Here is a 17356-nt window from a genome sequence, read left to right as displayed (position 1 = left end):
TTAATGCTGATCAAAAAATTTCCTTTTTGTGACAGACAAGTAGAATGCATGTGTCTTATTTAGATCCCATATTCATCCTTCCAGGTTAAAAATATTCTAGTTTAGTAGCAGTGGCTGCCTTAGAAATGGAAATTCTTTTTTTAAAATTTTTATTTATTTATGATAGTCACAGAGAAGAGAGAGAGAGGGGCAGAGACACAGGCAGAGGGAGAAGCAGGCTCCATGCACTGGGAGCCTGATGTGGGATTCGAAACCGGGTCTCCAGGATCACGCGCTGGGCCAAAGGCAGGCGCCAAACCACTGCGCCACCCAGGGATCCCTGCAATGCTATATTAGCTAGCTTTCTTCTGTTAGCTATATATTATTCCCCAAAGGTGATGTGCTCTCTCTGTCTTCATGTGTGTATACACAAACACATATAAACACACACATATATGTATCTATACTAAAAAGTGCTTTCTATGTTTAAGTTCCAAATAGACTTCTTTTTCTCCGAATAGATTTCTTAAAGCTTAAAATAAAACATTGCCTTAATGAAAACATGACTGATTTTGATAATTGCCAGAAACTCCATCATCTGGTTTCCAAAGGCTTGTGAACTTCTTAAAGGGCTCCTGCAACAGAGCTGGTTCAGGAAGCTTGTTTGTTTATTGTTTGCTTAACTCTAAGGATGGGAGTTGATGCAGACTATTAGGACTAAAGAGGGAGTATTTTAAACGAAGAAGAAGGGGCACCTGGGTGGCTCATGGTTGAGCCTCTGCCTTTCGCTCAGGTCGTGATCCTGGGGTCCTGGGATCCAGTCCTGCTCAGGCTCCCCACGGGGAGCCTGCTTCTCCCTCCGCCTATGTCTCTGTGTCTCTCAGGAGTAAATAAATAAAATCTTTTTAAAAAATAAACAAAGAAGGATATGTGAAAAAATGGAGAACTGTCAGGTGAAGAAAGGTCTGGGAGGACTGAGCACATTCATTGACTTCCCCCTTTCTGCAGTTATCAAAACAACCTGAAAAAGAAAGTGCAAGTATCAACACTTTCAAAAGCCACTATCTGTGTAATGAAGACATAAAGCTTCAAGATGAATTTCCTTCATTCGGGGCTGGTCATTGTTCCATCCACTTCAAAATGTCAAGTGTCTCAATAATTGAATTAAAGGCAGCAGAATCTCACTGTATCTTCCTCTCAAATGCTATTAATAACTTTGTAGCATTTTGTGTGAACCAACAAACAAACTTTCTCCACCATAATGTAACAATGCTTTCTTAGGTCTAAAAAAAAAACTTTGCAAATGGAACATAAGCTTTCAATAAAAAGGCAGAGAAACGTTTCCCTGAAAACAATCCAGTTTTAAAATATAGGCAGATGGAAAAAAAAAATAAATAAAATAAAATAAAATAAAATAAAATAAAATAAAATAAAATAAAATAAAATAAAATAAAATATAGGCAGATGGAAGAGTTTTTAGTAAGGTCTCCTCTCCATTCATTTTCAACCCCAAGAACCTCCCCCATCCAGCAGTGAGATCTGAGGGTGAGTTACCCTAAGCCAAGGGTGGGGGGTACTCTCAGGAGAGCTCAGAACAAAGCTTACCCATTTGGTCAGTGAGGACAAAAAATAAATAAAAATTTTGAAAAAGATATGATAAGGCCGAGGCTGTGTCCCTCCCAAGCCCAGTAGATGGAGATGGGGGAGGAGCGCTGTAAAGAAAGAGTTAATGTTTTAAGGCCACCCACTCTGCCCCCTCCTGCAGAAAGGCGGAGCTGGGGGTAGTTGGAGAGGAGGTCTTTTCCTGGAAAACTTTAGGAAGCTTGGGCCTCTTCCTGGCAGGACCTGGGAGCAAGCACGACCTGATTTCCTTCCATAGGACACCAGCTTGGGGGAGGGTGAGCCAGCAAAGGAGAAAACGCCCAAGCTTGAAAGACCAGGCTGGGAACCTCCCCTGGGGAGCATTCACTATCTGCAGTGCCCCAGAGAGGGGGTGCCTGAGCCCCGAAGGGGCCTAGGGGTTAAGGTAAAAGCCAGCAGGGCCTATTAGTACTCCATATCAGGATGGCCAAGGCTGTCAAAGGAAGGAATGACCATAGTGGCCTGGACGGGGCAGGTCCCACGTCAGCATCCTGCAGGTATAAAACAGACCAAGGTTCAAGGGGCAGGTGTCTTCCCCCGGGCTGAGCTCCCTTTGATTGGACCTACATAGGGAAAAGGGCGACAACCCAAAGCCGAATTAATTGAATTTTGAACCTGAAAAGTCTGAAAACTCACTGATACATCTGAGTTGTCCTAGAAGGAAGTTTTCTGCCACTGGCAGGAGGGGAAGCTAGAAAGAGAATCCAGTTATGGGGAAATAGAGAGAGTTGCAAGTAGTACCTCAGAGTCTATGGATTGCAAAATATGCTCTGCTCTGCTAGTATCATTAATTTCATGACCTTCCTCATGAAGAATTTCTGATGCATGGGACTAGAAATATTGGGAATTTATTTTACAGGACTGAGATCTTGCAGGTTAGGTTAACAGAATGAATCATCAATGATTGAAGTATAATTTCATTGTCTCCAGGATCTACGATGGTGGAATCCACAGACATAGAATCCAGGTAAGCAGTGAGTGAAGAAAATAGGAAAAAAGAAATAGAGTCCCAGGAGAACTTTGAAAAATTCCTAATGCCAGGGATGCCTGGGTGGCTCAGTGGTTGAGCCTCTTGTCTTTGGTTCAGGGCGTGATCCCAGGGTCCCGGATCGTCTCTCAGTCCCTCATCATACTCCCTGAGAGGAGCCTGCTTCTCCCTCTGCCTGTGTCTCTCTCTGCTTCTCTCTCTCTCTCTCTCTCTCTCAGCATCTCTCATGAATAAATAAATAAAATCTTTTAAAAAAATTCTGAAAGCACACCAGGTGAATTCTAGGGAATTATCTGGTACAAGGTCATACTCAGCAGGAGGCATAATGCCCACCACTTTGCATTAACCCCTTCCTCAATGAGAATAACGACTTGGGAGGTTTTTCCAGAGTAGGAAAAAGCATCTCTAGTTTTACAGTGGAAGTAAATGAGGAGAAATAACCTTTGGAGAATTTTTTTTATAGAGAATTCCACTGGAGCAGAGCTTTGCAAGGACTCCTAGAATTGTTGTTTGTTGGGTGATCTTTAAATACAGAGCATTTTTTGGTAATCACCTGTCTGACTTAATTTAGTGAGAATGTGGTGATGTCTGACTCTGATTATTGCATAATTGATCCCCCTCCCCCCACACACACAGCTTGGCAGGGAGCTGGGTGGTGGGCAGAAGGGTTGGCTCTGTTGTTCCATCCTGGAGACCCAGGCTCCCTACTGCCTGCTACAAGGCCTCTTAGCTGAGAAAAGCTCCTTATAACCCTAAGTGTAGTGATGCACAGGCAACCCTCTTTGGCTCCCAACTGTATCAGTTTGCCAAAGCTGCTATGATAAAGTACCCCAGACCGGGTGGCTTAAAAACAGAAATGTATTTTCTCACAGTTCTGGAGGCAAGAAATCAAAGGTCAAGGTGTCCAAAAGTTTGGTTTCCTGTGAGGCCTCTCTTCTTTCCTTGTAGCTGACCTTCTCCCTCTTTATGCGTGTGCCCAAATTCCTTTTCTCTTTTTCTTTCTTTTTTAAGATTTATTTATTTGAGAGAGAGTGTGTGTGCACAAGAGGAGAGGGGAGGGAGAGAATCTCAAATAGACTGCCCACTGAGCACTGAGCCCTGAGGCTCCATCTCATGACCCTGAGATCATGATCTGAGCCAAAACCAAGTCAGACGCTCAGCTGAGTCACCCAGGCACCCCCAAATTCCCTTTTCTTAAAAAGACATCAGTCATATTCGATTAGGGCTCACCCTAAGAACCTCATTTTAGCATAATTACCTATTTAAAGGCTCTATCTCTGGTTACAGTCACATTCTGAGTTCTAGAAGTTAGGACTTCAACATATGAACTTTAAGGGCAACAGAATTCAGCCCATAAGACCAACTTTCCACACCTGAGGCTAAGAATGGTCAAATGTTACCTGGGGCCTACTTCTAGGGATTCAGATGAGATGAAACAACAAAGCTCTTCAAATGTCCCAATCAGTGAGTCTTGGCCCTGGAGAATAAGATCAGATTTCAGGGTAATCTGGGAAGCTAGAAAAGTGGGTAGAATAGAAAAACTTTGTTGACAATTTATTTAGACTTTGCTTTTTCCAGAAAGGACATGAGAAGGGACTCCCAGATTAATAAGGATATAAAGGGCAAGGCAAAAAGGAAACAATCTGTCCTTAATGCCCTTCTACCTTCTCACTGCCTCCGACCCCACCCTCTCTTCTTTGGCCCCCTGTGCAGTCACCTTACATTCCACCTCCTGGTGACCAGAGCGCCCACTGAGGCTGTACCCTCAGGGTGGGGTATATGGGACAGTGAAGAAGTAGTTTTTCAAGACAGAACACTGTATTCTAGGGGCTTACTAAAGCAAACGTGATTTCCCAGGGCCTCTGAAAGAGATAACAACCAGACTAGCATACAGGTCATCATGGTGAAGAACTATGTTGTTTCCATGGAGGATTGTCAGTAAAGCATGAGAAACTTGGATGATCTGTTAGACAAAGCTGATTTCAATATTGAATGATTAACACATAATTATTAAACACCTATTACGTGCCAAGCAATATGCTGATCACTTCAGGGTACACGAATAAGTCAGTCATTAATAATAGTAGCAAACACAAAACTGCCAAACACATGTATACTAACCCATATAATACTTAACAAAAAACAAAACAAAATAAAACACCATTTTTTGAGGAACAATTAAAACTGAAGCAAAGAAAGTTATTTGTAAGTTGCTCAAATCCACACAGCAAGGAAGAAATGAGGCCAATATTCTCACTTAGGAAAATCTGGCTGGCTCTAAACTTCGTACTGGCAAAAACCACATGATTCTACCTTAAGATACTTGAGAGTTAAGCAATGAAGTTATGAAGTCTTTTTCTCTAGATATTTAGATAAGCTAAACACAAGAGCTTATCTAAAGATATAATTGAGCTCCTAGATGGATCCAGGACAGGGAGTATGGGGGAGATATGTTCAGAAAGGGAAGCTAAGAAGGCACCAAAGAGAAATGTTCTAACTTCCTAATTTTGCTTGGTGTTTCACCTCTGATGAAAACCTGCCATGAAGGTCAACAATTGGCTGCATTTAATTTTAAAGTGAAGCATTCAGAACATAGTCTTAAGTATGGAGTCTGAAGTCCAACTCCATAGCCTGAAAACCAAAAAGAATAGGAACAGAAAAGATGGAGCAGAGCATGTCTTTAACTGCCTCCAAATGGCCCTTGTGGGAGATGGGGCAATTCTTGGCCTAGTTTTCTGAGGGCAAGGCTAGAGTGCGAGACTAAAGCCCTGCCCAGCTCTGGCTTCCTAATTCCTCCTTATTGTTTGCAATTTTCATCTCTTACACTGTAGACCTAAATTTTCTCTACAAGATATTTCAACATTGAGCGCTCACAGATACAAAATCTAAAAACATTTAACCCCATCGTTAGGTTAACTGTGTAAAGAATGTCCCAAAGTTCTGGTACAAACTCCCACAGTTCTCCCAGACTACGAAGTGACACTCCAGAATCAGTTTATATGGGTCAGCATATTTTGTAAAGGAGTAGGCACAACAGCTTATGAAATTAAACTCCTGGACACTAGAGACACCCTCTCAGGAAGAGCCTTGTATTTGTGTTTAGGCGGTTGGTGCCAGTGTGCAGCAGCTTTAAAGAATCCAAGGTCTAAAAGGTCACTCCTCCTGACAAAGAGTAGTCACAGTTTGGGCTGCACATCGGAGTTCTGAGCACAGGCAGTTTGCAAGACCAACTGTCATCGTAGCGTGTGGTTTTTGCTGGGGTGAAGGCTTCTTTTTTTTGTTTGTTTCTTTTGGGGGGGGATGAAGGCTTCTCCTTTGCATCCGGACTTTCAGGAACACAGGCGCTTTGTGAAGACGGGCCCCCGCGGGTGTCCGAGCAGGCCCGCAGCCCCCCGAGCAACCCGAGCAACCCGTCAGCCGCTGAAGGCAGCTCCTCGGCCCCGCCACACCCCGGCCATGTGCGCGCCGACCGCCTGGCTGGGGCGAGAGGGCCGGGGGCACCCCCAGCTGGGGCAGGTCCGGTGCCGCTGGAGCCGGGGCCACGGCCGCGCACCGCCCCCGCCCCGGGGCCTTGCTCCAGTCCCGTTCCAGGCTTCCGTCCCAGGCCCACAGTCCCCAGCACCCGCCTTTCTCGTCCCGGGAGAGCGCAGGGCCGGGTCAGCGCGGAGCAGGCGGGGCGGGGGCGGGGCGGGGGCGGGGCCAACCTCAGGCGGGGTCGGGAGGAGCGAGGAGCGAGAGGCGCGGCTCGGAGGGGGGCGGGGCCCGAGGCCGGGAGCTGTGTCCGCGCGCGCCGCAGTCCTCGCCGGGAGGGGCGGGGCCCCGGAGGGCGGCGGGGGCGGGGCCGGGGCCGGCGGGGGCGGGGCTGGGCGGGGCCAACCTCAGGCGGGGTCGGGAGGAGCGAGGAGCGAGAGGCGCGGCTCGGAGGGGGGCGGGGCCCGAGGCCGGGAGCTGGGTCCGCGGGCGCCGCAGTCCTCGCCGGGAGGGGCGGGGCCCCGGAGGGCGGCGGGGGCGGGGCCGGGGCCGGCGGGGGCGGGGCTGGGCGGGGCCAACCTCAGGCGGGGTCGGGAGGAGCGAGGAGCGAGAGGCGCGGCTCGGAGGGGGGCGGGGCCCGAGGCCGGGAGCTGGGTCCGCGGGCGCCGCAGTCCTCGCCGGGAGGGGCGGGGCCCCGGAGGGCGGCGGGGGCGGGGCCGGGGCCGGCGGGGGCGGGGCTGGGCGGGGCCAACCTCAGGCGGGGTCGGGAGGAGCGAGGAGCGAGAGGCGCGGCTCGGAGGGGGGCGGGGCCAGAGGCCGGGAGCTGGGTCCGCGGGCGCCGCAGTCCTCGCCGGGAGGGGCGGGGCCCCGGAGGGCGGCGGGGGCGGGGGCGGGGCGGGGCGGGGGCGGGGCCGGGCAGGGCGCGGGCAGAGGCGGGGCGCGGGACGCGCCGCGCGGCTCCCGGGGCCGCGGCCCGCTCCCTGCCCTTCCCGCGGGCGCAGCTGTGGGGCGGGCGGAGGCCGAGACGCCGAGTGGCGGGGCGAGGAGAAAGCGGTGCGGGGCCTGGCGTCCGGGCGGCGGGAGCCGGTGGGGGCCGGCGAGCAGGGCCGGAGGTGGCGGGGCCCGGCGAGGCCACGATGAAGCCGGACGGCGAGGACGAGGCGCCGCCCGCCGGGGGCCCCTGGGAGGAGTGCTTCGAGGCGGCGGTGCAGCTGGCGCTGCGGGCGGGACAGGTGAGCCCGCGGGCCCCTCCCGGACGGCGCGGCCCTGCGAGCGCAGCCCCGGAGGCCGGGCCGGGCGCCCCTCGGCGCCCCTCGAAACTTCGCAGAGTCCGAGCAGACTCGCGTGGGACGGAGGGGACCCTCCGGGGCTCGGGGGAGCGAGGAGCTAGACGCGCGGGGCTGCGGGCCGAGCGGGGCGGCCCCGGGTGCGGGTGCGGGTGCGGGTGGGCCCCCGTCCGGGGTCCGGGGTCCGGGGTCCGGGGTCCGCGGCCCGCGGCCCGGGGGTGGACGAAGTCTTCGTGGTGTGCCGCACAGACCATCCAGGAGCCGGAGGGCCGAGCGGGGCCGCCACCCAGGAACACGCCCCACGCGGGCCCTCTCCGTCGTCAGCGCGATGTCTGACCGTAGGTGACTTGACCTCTGCGTCGGAGGCCGCAGGTTAGAACGCACTGGCTGTGCAGATCAGTGCCGGGATTTAGAACGCCCCCCCCCCCCCCCCCCCCCGGGCCTGAATGCCACGGCCGCTGTTTGTGTTTAAGGACCTCTGGGAAGAGCCTGTGGCCGGTCGTGGGCGCGGTTCCCCCACGTTGAAAGCCCTGGCGCGGGAGCTCTTGGCCCGCTCGCTGTGTGAGGGTCTTCCCTCCAGCATCCCGAGTCTGGACCTGCCCCGGCCCGAGCTGGAAAGCGGTTCCCCTCAGTGTTTGGAGGGACTTGGTACACTGACCAGAGGAAGGATGGAAATCAAGCAGCAGAGCGAGAACGTGTGACTTGAGTTTGACAAGGGAGTGCAGTTCGACTTTTCTCGCTTTCAGTTTTGCGTGTGGTTACCCACCTTTTCCTCAGTACCCCAGTCAGTGCCTGACACGTTGTAGGCTCCAAGTCCTTGCAGTGAAGGAGCCCTGGTGGTTGTCCCAGGACCATCATGGCCCGTTGGACTGGGAAGATGGCTTACTCCTGCCTGGCTTGTCAAGGCATATGATGCTTCCGGTGATTTGGAGGGTAAGATGGACAGAAGCAGCACTGTGAGCAGATTGACTTTTTCTATCCAAACATCATTTTCTTCTTCAGGTCTAGCAGTATGAAAATGCTCTGCAGGTTTTCCCGGGGTGTTCAAGTCAGGCTCTTACCCACCCTGAATTTGTCACGTGCTCAGGGGACAGTGCTTTACCTTGGTGTGAATCCTCTAATCCCCTTTAAAAGTTCATTTCAACACTGAGCAGACCCATTTTGTGTTGGAGGGCCCTCCTCCTGTGGTTTTAAAGTTGCAAGATTCAGCCTGTAGGGAAGGCATGACTGAAAAGGTGGGTTGTGAAACTTCATCCTGTGGCTCTGTCACCTTTCCTTCCTATAGGAGAAGGACTCCAAACTTTGAGAGCTAGAATGCTGAGGTTTGTAGTTACAGGGCAAACATTCCTACTGGAAAGCAGATCCACTACGTGCAGGGAGCACTTGCTCTCACCCTCCTCCCTCGCTCTCAGGCCCCTCACTTCCTTTCTAGAGTGAGCATCATCAGGATATTTAGTAACTTTTAGGTTCCACCATAAAACTCTTCTTCCTTGAGACTTTAAGGAGAAGCCAGCTTAGGATTCTGATACTACACTGTAAACCCTGGTGAGTTGTGATGGCTTTCTATGGTTTTTCTAATTGAAATCCTTGAAGAAACAGAAGTGTCTTTAAAACCTTTATTTTATTGAACAGATGCTTATACAGAACTTGTAATATGGCAGGCACAATTCTAAAGGCCTTATTAAGAGATATCTTAAGTTTTCTCAACTTGCCAACAACAAAAAAACTTTTTGAGAGTGGGAGAGGGATAAAATAAAGATTCTGCTATTAGGAGTCCGATCAGGGAGCCCAGGACTCTGGGTTCCCTCTTGGGCATTATGTGATGCTTCCTGCCTGCTGGGCAGTGGAGGGAAGAGTGGCCGGAATGGTCTATGCCTGGAACAAACAGAAGCCACACAAGGTCATTGCAACCTGTGTAAAAGTGGGACAGATCGTCTTAATAATGTTCTCATAGGAATCGAGTGCTGATTGGAAAAAAATCTGGTCTTTAGCCAGATACCCCAAAGAGGGATGAAAGGTAGCTAGTTAGTGCTGATCCATTTCTGAATCCTCCTTAGCTAAGGAGTATTTGGCAGAGTTACAGTGGCCCTGTGGCCCAACATGCCCACCCCCTCACCAGTACCCAAAGTTCTATTTTATTAAGTTTGTTCCTCTCAGCTGCTCCTGGGACAGTTGTGTGTGCTGAATTCCTGAGTCTGGGTTCTATATGCTGAAAGTAGTGTTGTGGGTCGGGGGGGGGGGGGGGGCGGGGGAGACCTCTGAAGAGATGAATGTCTCTGCCCTTCATCTTTCAGACATAGGTTTGGGATCAGGGCAGCCCTGTACACTTTGCTGCCACCTCCTCTTTACCCCATCCTGAGAAGTCTCTCTAAAAGCCACTTGCCCCAAAGTGCTGCCCTGTCCACAGTGGCTGCCCGGGTCCTCCTCCCTTCTTCCTCACCTCTCCCCAACCCATTCCTTTTTTTTTTTTTTTAAGATTTTATTATTTATTCATGAGAGACACACACACACACACACACAGAGAGAGAGAGAGAGAGAGAGAGAGAGAGGCAGAGACACGGGAAGAGGGAGAAGCAGGCTCCACGCAGGGAGCCCGATGTGGGACTCGATCCCTGGACGCGGGGATCACACCCTGGGCTGAAGGCAGGCACTAAACCTCTGAGCCACCTAGGGATTTCCCCCCACCCACCCATTCCTGCAGGGCCCAACCACTCATGCTGGTGCTACACAGCAGTGCCTCCCTGGCTGTGGGGCTTCAGGGGGAAGAGAGTGACTTTAGTTCCACCGCTGTCACCACCACAAATACAAATAGTAATATTCACTGAAATGGGTGCTTGTTATCTTTGATGTATGAACAGAAGTATCTCAGAAAACTACTTCTTTTAATTGTCCCATAAAGTAGATCCAGGTTTTGTTGGGCCTGAAGCTTAGACAATTTAGGAGACTTCTTTAAGAAAAAAAAAAAGCAAAATTACAAATTGAAAATTAGGTATAAACATTGTTTAGAATAAGAAAAATCACAACAGTATACATTTTTTTAAAAAAGATCTTATTTATTTGACAGAGCACACAAGCAGGGGGAGTGGCAGGCAGAGGGAGGGGGAGACAGAAGGAAGAGGGAGGCAGAGAGAGAAGCAGGGTCCCTGGTGAGCAGGGAACCCAGTGTGGGATTTGATCCCAAGACCCTGGGACCTGAACTAAAGACAGGTACTTAATTGACTGAGCCACTCAGGTACCCCACAACAGTATAAATTTTAAGATGCTAACAAATATAACAAAATGCATACAAATAATTCTTTTTTTAAAAAAAGGTTGTATTTATTCATGAGATACACAGAGAGAAGCAGGCTCCCTGTGGAGAGCCAGATGCAGGACTTGCTCCTAGGACCCCAGGATCATGACTTGAGCCAAAGGCAGCGGTTCAACCACTGAGCCACCCAGGCACCACATAAAAATAATTCTTTAGCTGCTTCTCAATCTTCTGTAATACCTTTTTCTCACATTTTTGGCTTCATATTTATGCCTTTGAATGACAAGGATTTTGTGGTATTTTAAAAAATATTTTATTTATTTATTCATGAGAGACACAGAGAGAGAGGCAGAGACACAGGCAGAGGGAAAAGCAGGCTCCATGCCGGGAGCCCAATGCAGGACTCGATCCCAGGACCCCGGGATCACGACCTGAGCTGAAGGCAGAGGCTCAACCATGGAGCCACCCAGGCACCCCGATTTTGTGGTATTTTGAATGGAGCCAATAGATAAGTCCAGGTTTTCCTGTAGCATGCTAATTGAAATTGATTACTGATAGTCTAAAAAAGTTTATTTAGGCTTCAAACTTATTGGTAGGATCCTATAAATTTTTAGGAGTGCCCTCAAATTTGAGAATCCTGTCAATTTTCTTCTATATGTTAGTCGTAAGACATGGAAGAATTTTCTGCAGACTTCTAGTTCCATGTGGTCGCCTGTTTCTTTCCACCATCCCACGTGCCAGTTTGCACAGCACACACGCGCATGCTCCTCTGGCCCTGCCTGCCAGGTCCCCAGGCCAAGTCAGTCAGTGTGGTGGACAGTAGAAGCATTTCTGGAAGCCATTCCTCCACAGGATGGCTAATAATAACTTACAGACAGGTGTGCTGCAAACCCCACAGATCGTTCCAGTCAGGCCCAAAGTAAATTTCATGTCCACTCAACTTGCCTTTAGCCAAGTACGCCAGGACCCACTCCAGTGCCACCTGACACACAATTATAATGGAGGTCATGGCGGAAAGAGACAGTGCTTCCATCTGCAGTTAGAAAGCTGACTTTTGCAAACTTGCAAAAGGTGTTCATGTGCGCCCTGGTGAAGGCTGTGCTAAGGGCCCTCACTGAGCCTCAGGGTGGGCCCGAGCCTTGGAGCCTCAGCTTCATTAGCCTCACAGTAAATTCACCTCTGTTTGCCGGTAATAGAATTTCGCGACAAGGCAGAAAAAGCAAAGCCCAGGACCCACCCTTGCTCAGTACTGCAGGCCTGCGGCCTCTCCGGGCGGCCTTGTGTAGCTGCGGGTGCTGCTTCCCGAAGCCCAGTCCCGGGAAGCCGGGCTGCTGTCCCCACGGCCCCTGGGTGGAGCAGCCCTTTGGCTGTCCAGACTGAACTATCTGGCATTTTCAAAACACACATTGCATTTTCCTGCCTCTCTCATGCTCCTTGAAATCTATACTCTCCTTCCAGGGTTTGGTTCCGGACCCTTTCCTTCACACACCTCCCGGTGTGACCTTCCCGGTCATTCCTGCGCTTCCTCCCAGCCTTGTTTGTCCCCGGTCTGGTCAGGACCAGAAGGTGCTCTTCTGCCCACGTGCTTCGCCAGGGCAGGGAAAACACGTCGGCAGGCTCTGGCTCCAGGGAACCCCCTTGTCTGGCTGGCCTTGCCACCACCGCGAGGTTTTTGATTCATGATTTTCATTTTTATCAGTGATTCACACAGGGAATGTGACTGAGGGAATACTCCTGAGAGGACTGTGATGAAAACAGCAATGCCCCGTCCCACAACATCCTCATCCTGCTCCCTAGACATCTCTTTTTTTTCTGATCGTTGTGCCTGTCTTCTAAATCATAGGCTTCCACTGCTCATTCTGGAGCCTGTTGTAGACGTTGTGCTTGTTATGTTGTGTGGCTGCATTACCTGATTGGTCCCATCCCTGTCTGTGCTCACTTTCCTATGACTGTACAGTTGTAATGCACGGTCGAGCCAGGTATATGGTGGTATTACATATTTTCTTTCTTACGCAACTTGTATTTTCCTTTTAAAAAAAAAAGGCGTTTTTTTTTTTTAATTTGCTTATTAGCTTTCTGTGTACCCATCAACAGTCATCAGCCCAACTTCCTGACAGAATTTTTCACAATCTCCTCAGTGTGGTCAAACTCACTGGGTCCATTGCTGCAGGGATGGGGTCCTCACACACTCACATGCATCCGAAGCACCTGGAATGCTTGTTAGGGTAGACTCTGTCCCATCCCCAGGGTTTCCGATCCACTAGGTAAGGAGTGGGCTGCGAACTGGTGTTCCTACCAAGTTCCCAGCTGATGCTTCTGATCTGGAGATGGCACACTTTGAGAACCACTGCTGCATTTTGTTATGTGAATAAATGACTGTTTATCCGGCTCTTGAGGAGAGGTTGGATCATGTCCAGTTTGGAGTTAACATGGACAATGTTGCTATGAAGATTCTTGCAGGTGTCTTTTGGTTACGTACGTGTGCGTTTCTGCTGGGAATATTTTAATAATAGGAGTGGAGTTATTGCTGTGTCATCAGGTGTGAAAAACTGCCAGGCAGTGTTCTAAGTGCATGTAACAATTCCCACTGCTACCAGCGTGTAGGCTTAGGGTTCCTGTTGCTCCACATCTTGGACAACACTTGGTGTTGTCTGTCTTTTCCATTGTAGACAGTTTTATGGGTTTGAGGTGTTGTTCTAATTTGCCTGTCCCATATGATTAAGGAACCTAAGGGCCTTTTTGTGTGTTCCTTGGCTTGGCTATCCCTGTTTTTATGATGGTGGTACTAAAACGTCGATTAGAAATGTATTCATCCACCGAACAAATACTGAGTAACTCTGGAAAGGACTGTACCTTTACTCAGTGTGATAATGAGGCCCGGGCCGTCCTATCTGGGGCCCTACAGGGCAGTAGGGAGCCCGCCCTGGCTGCTGTGTGGGGCCCTGCAGCTCCACAGGGGACCAGAACTGGATATCTTAAAGGAAGCTGTTCACGTGGTACAATGAAAAATGAGGGTGAATTGACTGGGCTGTGGTGAAGAAGGTGGTAGAAAAGCTGCATTTCCAGGGCTAGGCTGCCAAGCTTGCTGTTGGCGGGGAGGCGGGGGGCGGTGTGGGGAGAGCAGGGATGCCTTCCAGGGTGTGCGCCTGCAAAACTGGTTGAATGGACTTGCCATCTCCCAAGGCGGGGAAACGGCAGGAGGAACAGGTTTGGAGGTGGAAATCAAGTATGTTTCCAGCACATCAGGCTTGACTTGCCAGTGGGTTTCTAAGTGGACGTGTAGAGTTTGCATCCACAGTTCAGGGGAGAGGTTGATGGTGGCCACACCCATTTGGGAGCCCTTGGCCTGGGGTGGGACTTAAGGCCAGGTCCTTGGACCAGGAGAGAGCCAGTTTGTCCACCTATGGGCTCCACTTTAGTATGATCCCAAGCCAAGCTCCTGGATGTTCCCTGGGAGATTCCCAGATGTCAAGTATGTGGAGGCCTCAGGTCACTCATTTCCTTCCGAAGACACTTCCTGTTCCTCTCCACCTGGGCTCAGTGTGCCCAGCTGCTGGAGGAAGGGAGGTGGTGGGTGGCTTCCTTGCCTCCGCTGGCCCCATGCTGCATTTTGTGCCCCAGGTCCAGGTCTTCTGTGTCTGCTTAGCTCCGCAGTGGCGGGGTGGGGCGGTGGGGGGGGGGGGTGGCAGCCAGCACTTACAGTTGTAAAACCTTTGCCAACATTTGAAACCTCAGCCAAGAGAGGACTCCCGAGAGACAACTGGCAAGCTCAGAGTAGCAGCTGCCCTTGGTAGGGCACACGTGGTCCCAGTGTCCAGAACCCACCCCTCCCTGACCTGTGTTTGAGGCCAACTGCCATTTTCCTGTATGCCACTGTAAGGAGAGAGGCTTGTTTCTTATGCCCACTATTTGAACAGGAGCTGGGGTAGGGGGTGAGAAGGAGCGCTTTGTTTCAGGGGCATTTGCATCTGCACTGGCAGCAGGAGCTGTGAAATCCTGCACGGAACTAAAGGGCTTGAGGCAAAGGCTGGTGTCAGTCCCACACGGAGGCGAATCGGCCCCTGCAGCCCTGAGAGATTTCCTTGCTAACCTAAACACAGCACTCATTCGCGGAGGTTCCAGTCATTGGGGCTGAGGGGAGAGGAGGCTGAAATCTTACCACTTAGCTAGAGAATGGAAGTGATGCTACTGAGTTCCAGCACCCCCCCACCTCCCCAACCCCCGGCCTAGCCCTAGAAGTTGCAGGGGGGGCTGGCTGGAGGAGCTCCGCCCTGAGACCCTGAGGGGCAGAGCGGAGAAGGGGACTTTTTTTCCCCCAAGAAACTGTTAAAGAAAACTTTTAATATTAAAATAATTATAAATTCACAGGTAATTGCAGAAATAGTACAGAAAGGTCTAGTTTCTGATTTCATCCAGTTTCTCCTGATGGTTATATTTCTACATCATGGAATATTACATAAGACTAAAAAAGGAGGAACTATTGATGCACCCAACAACGTGGATGGCTCTCTGAGTGAAAAAAAATCAGGTTTCAAAAGGTTGACTAATGTCATAGAAAATTCATATAACATTCCCCAAACAACATAATTATGAAGATGGAAAAGCGGTTATAAAGTGGTTGCTGGTGATTAGGGATCCCATGAGGAAGGTGGCAGGGTGAGGAGTGTGACTATAGCAGGAGGGAGATCTTTGTGTTGATGGAATGAATGGAATGGTTCTCAGTCTTGCTTGGGTGGTGGTTACATGAATCAACACATGCAGTAAAATGGTGTCCAGCTACAACACCCATTTTACCAACAGCAATTTTTAAATTCTGTTATACGATGGTTATCTAAAGTAACTTCTCCATGAGAAGGGAACTTGAGCACCCAGGCTCCTCTCTGTCTCTTGGCCTCATGAGGCTGGAACCGAAGGCTGGCTGCTTACATTTTTCTCCTATGGGAGGTGAGGGAAGAATTCAGCTGAGGGGCAATGATGTACCCAGGTGTTAAGCCAGTTTCAGGGTCTCCGTATCCACTGTCCCAGCTCCCAACCCCAGGGGGCCAGGCCAGTGCTTGGGCTACCTTCTGGTGCACTCAGCATGAAGCAGGGATTGCAGCCCCCATCCCCCACCCTGGCCTCTTGGGACAGAAGCCTAAGCCATTAATCACCATAGAACATGGGGTGGCTGTGGAAGCCAACTTCCCGGAGCCACCTTCCTGGGAGGATCCATACCTGCACCATGACTCTCAAAGGAAAAGCAGGATTCACTGGAGAAGTTGGGGGACACGCTGGGGAGGGGGAGGGAAGGTAAGGGGCTCAGGGCAGAGAGAGAAGATGGACACCCTGAGGGGAGAAAGCCAAGGGCATCACTCAGGAATGCCAAGAAAGGCATCTTGGCTAAAGCTGAAGATAGAAGAGGAAAGTCAGGCCAGTGGGTGGGTGGGCTTGGGGGCACAAGGAGGCCCTCAGTGGGGGGTAAGATTGCAGGGGGGTGTCATGCTCAGACTGACCAAGGTGAGTCTCGATGATGGTGTGCTGGGCAGCCTTGGCCATGGACTGTCAGGCGACGGAGACCTTGTTGTGGAGAGCCCCTGGCTTCCTGGCTCCAGCTGGGTGAATTCCAGTGCTGGAGAACTCCACACCATGAGGGAACTAGGGAGTCCTAGGGTGCTGCCTCCAGGCAACAAGGCAAGATTTGGAGTGCTTGTTGTGGAACCTCTTTACCTGTACTCACAACTGTGACCATGGGTCACTTTCCTCATTTCTTTGTGCCTCAGTGTCCTCACCCTTCACATGAGAAGATCATTATTACCGTCAGTTATTGTGAGAGTCACTGGTTGGTATGTGTGACTGCTTGGAATGGTGCGAGGACAGAGTGAGCCCTCAGCAGGTGTGAGTGCCAGCAGGGTGATGGCCCGGTCATGGGCCAGTAGGTGGGGGCCAGGGACCAGTGAGCTCTTGGACACTTGTAGGAAACGGTCTGAAGTGGAGAGAGTCAGACAACACAGAAAAGGCCGCTGAGGCATGGGTGATGGTGTCCTCAGGATATGACACACGAGGTGGCCAGGTGCCTGATGGAGCTTGTTCAGAGTCATGATGGGGTGCAAGGAGGACCATGGACAGCGGGGTGACGGGAGTGTAGAAAGTAGAAATGGCAAGTTGCAGGAAACTTAGCCGTGAAGCTAGAGAGGGAGGCAGTTACATGGAGAGCTTTGAGATTCGCTGGCCTGGGACCCCAGGAGAATCTGATGTCCATGGCCCTCCTCTGCTTTAACCAGCTCCTCCTCCTTCCCGTGGCTAAAGGTCATTTGTGAGGTATTAGCAGATGTTACCTGCTGCCCCCCGTACCATGTGATAGCCAGGCAGGATTCACTTTGTAGGTTTTACTGATTGTCCTGTGTGTTAGGGTTCTCCAGGGGAACCGATGTTGCAGATGAAGTCCAACGGCATTCGGCGGGAGAGTTCTCTCGCAGAGCAGCAGCATCAGTCTCCCTCTGCTCAGGCCTACAACCGATTGCATGAGACCTACCCATATTACAAAGGTCAATCAGCTTTACTGGTTAAGATGTTAACCTACCCAAAAACACCCTTGCAGAAAAACCCAGACAACCATTTGACAGAATACTTTGGGTACCCTGTGGCCCAGTCAAGTTGACGCACAAAATGAACCATCACATCACACTCACTTGTGCTCAGATCTGTCTAGAACCTGAAGTGTAGGGACACCTGGGTGGCTCAGTGGTTGAGCATCTGCCTTGG

At 50.8% G+C, this 17356-nt stretch overlaps 1 protein-coding gene across 1 annotated transcript in view; it reads left to right on the top strand.

The window, feature by feature from the left end:
- Window positions 1-6998: 6998 nt before the first annotated feature.
- The window catches only part of IMPA2 (inositol monophosphatase 2), a 45467-nt gene continuing 35109 nt past the window's right edge, over window positions 6999-17356 (top strand). Inside the window, exon 1 of the mRNA XM_041759954.1 lies at window positions 6999-7311. Within this exon, the coding sequence (XP_041615888.1) occupies window positions 7216-7311 (96 nt within the window). The 5' untranslated portion in view covers window positions 6999-7215. The remainder of the gene's footprint in view (window positions 7312-17356) is intronic.

This window comes from Vulpes lagopus, chromosome 1 (genome assembly GCF_018345385.1).
Source record: "Vulpes lagopus strain Blue_001 chromosome 1, ASM1834538v1, whole genome shotgun sequence".
NCBI lineage: Eukaryota > Metazoa > Chordata > Mammalia > Carnivora > Canidae > Vulpes > Vulpes lagopus.
The sequence above is the reverse complement of the archived record's forward strand: the minus strand, read 5'-3'. Positions and strand labels throughout refer to the sequence as shown.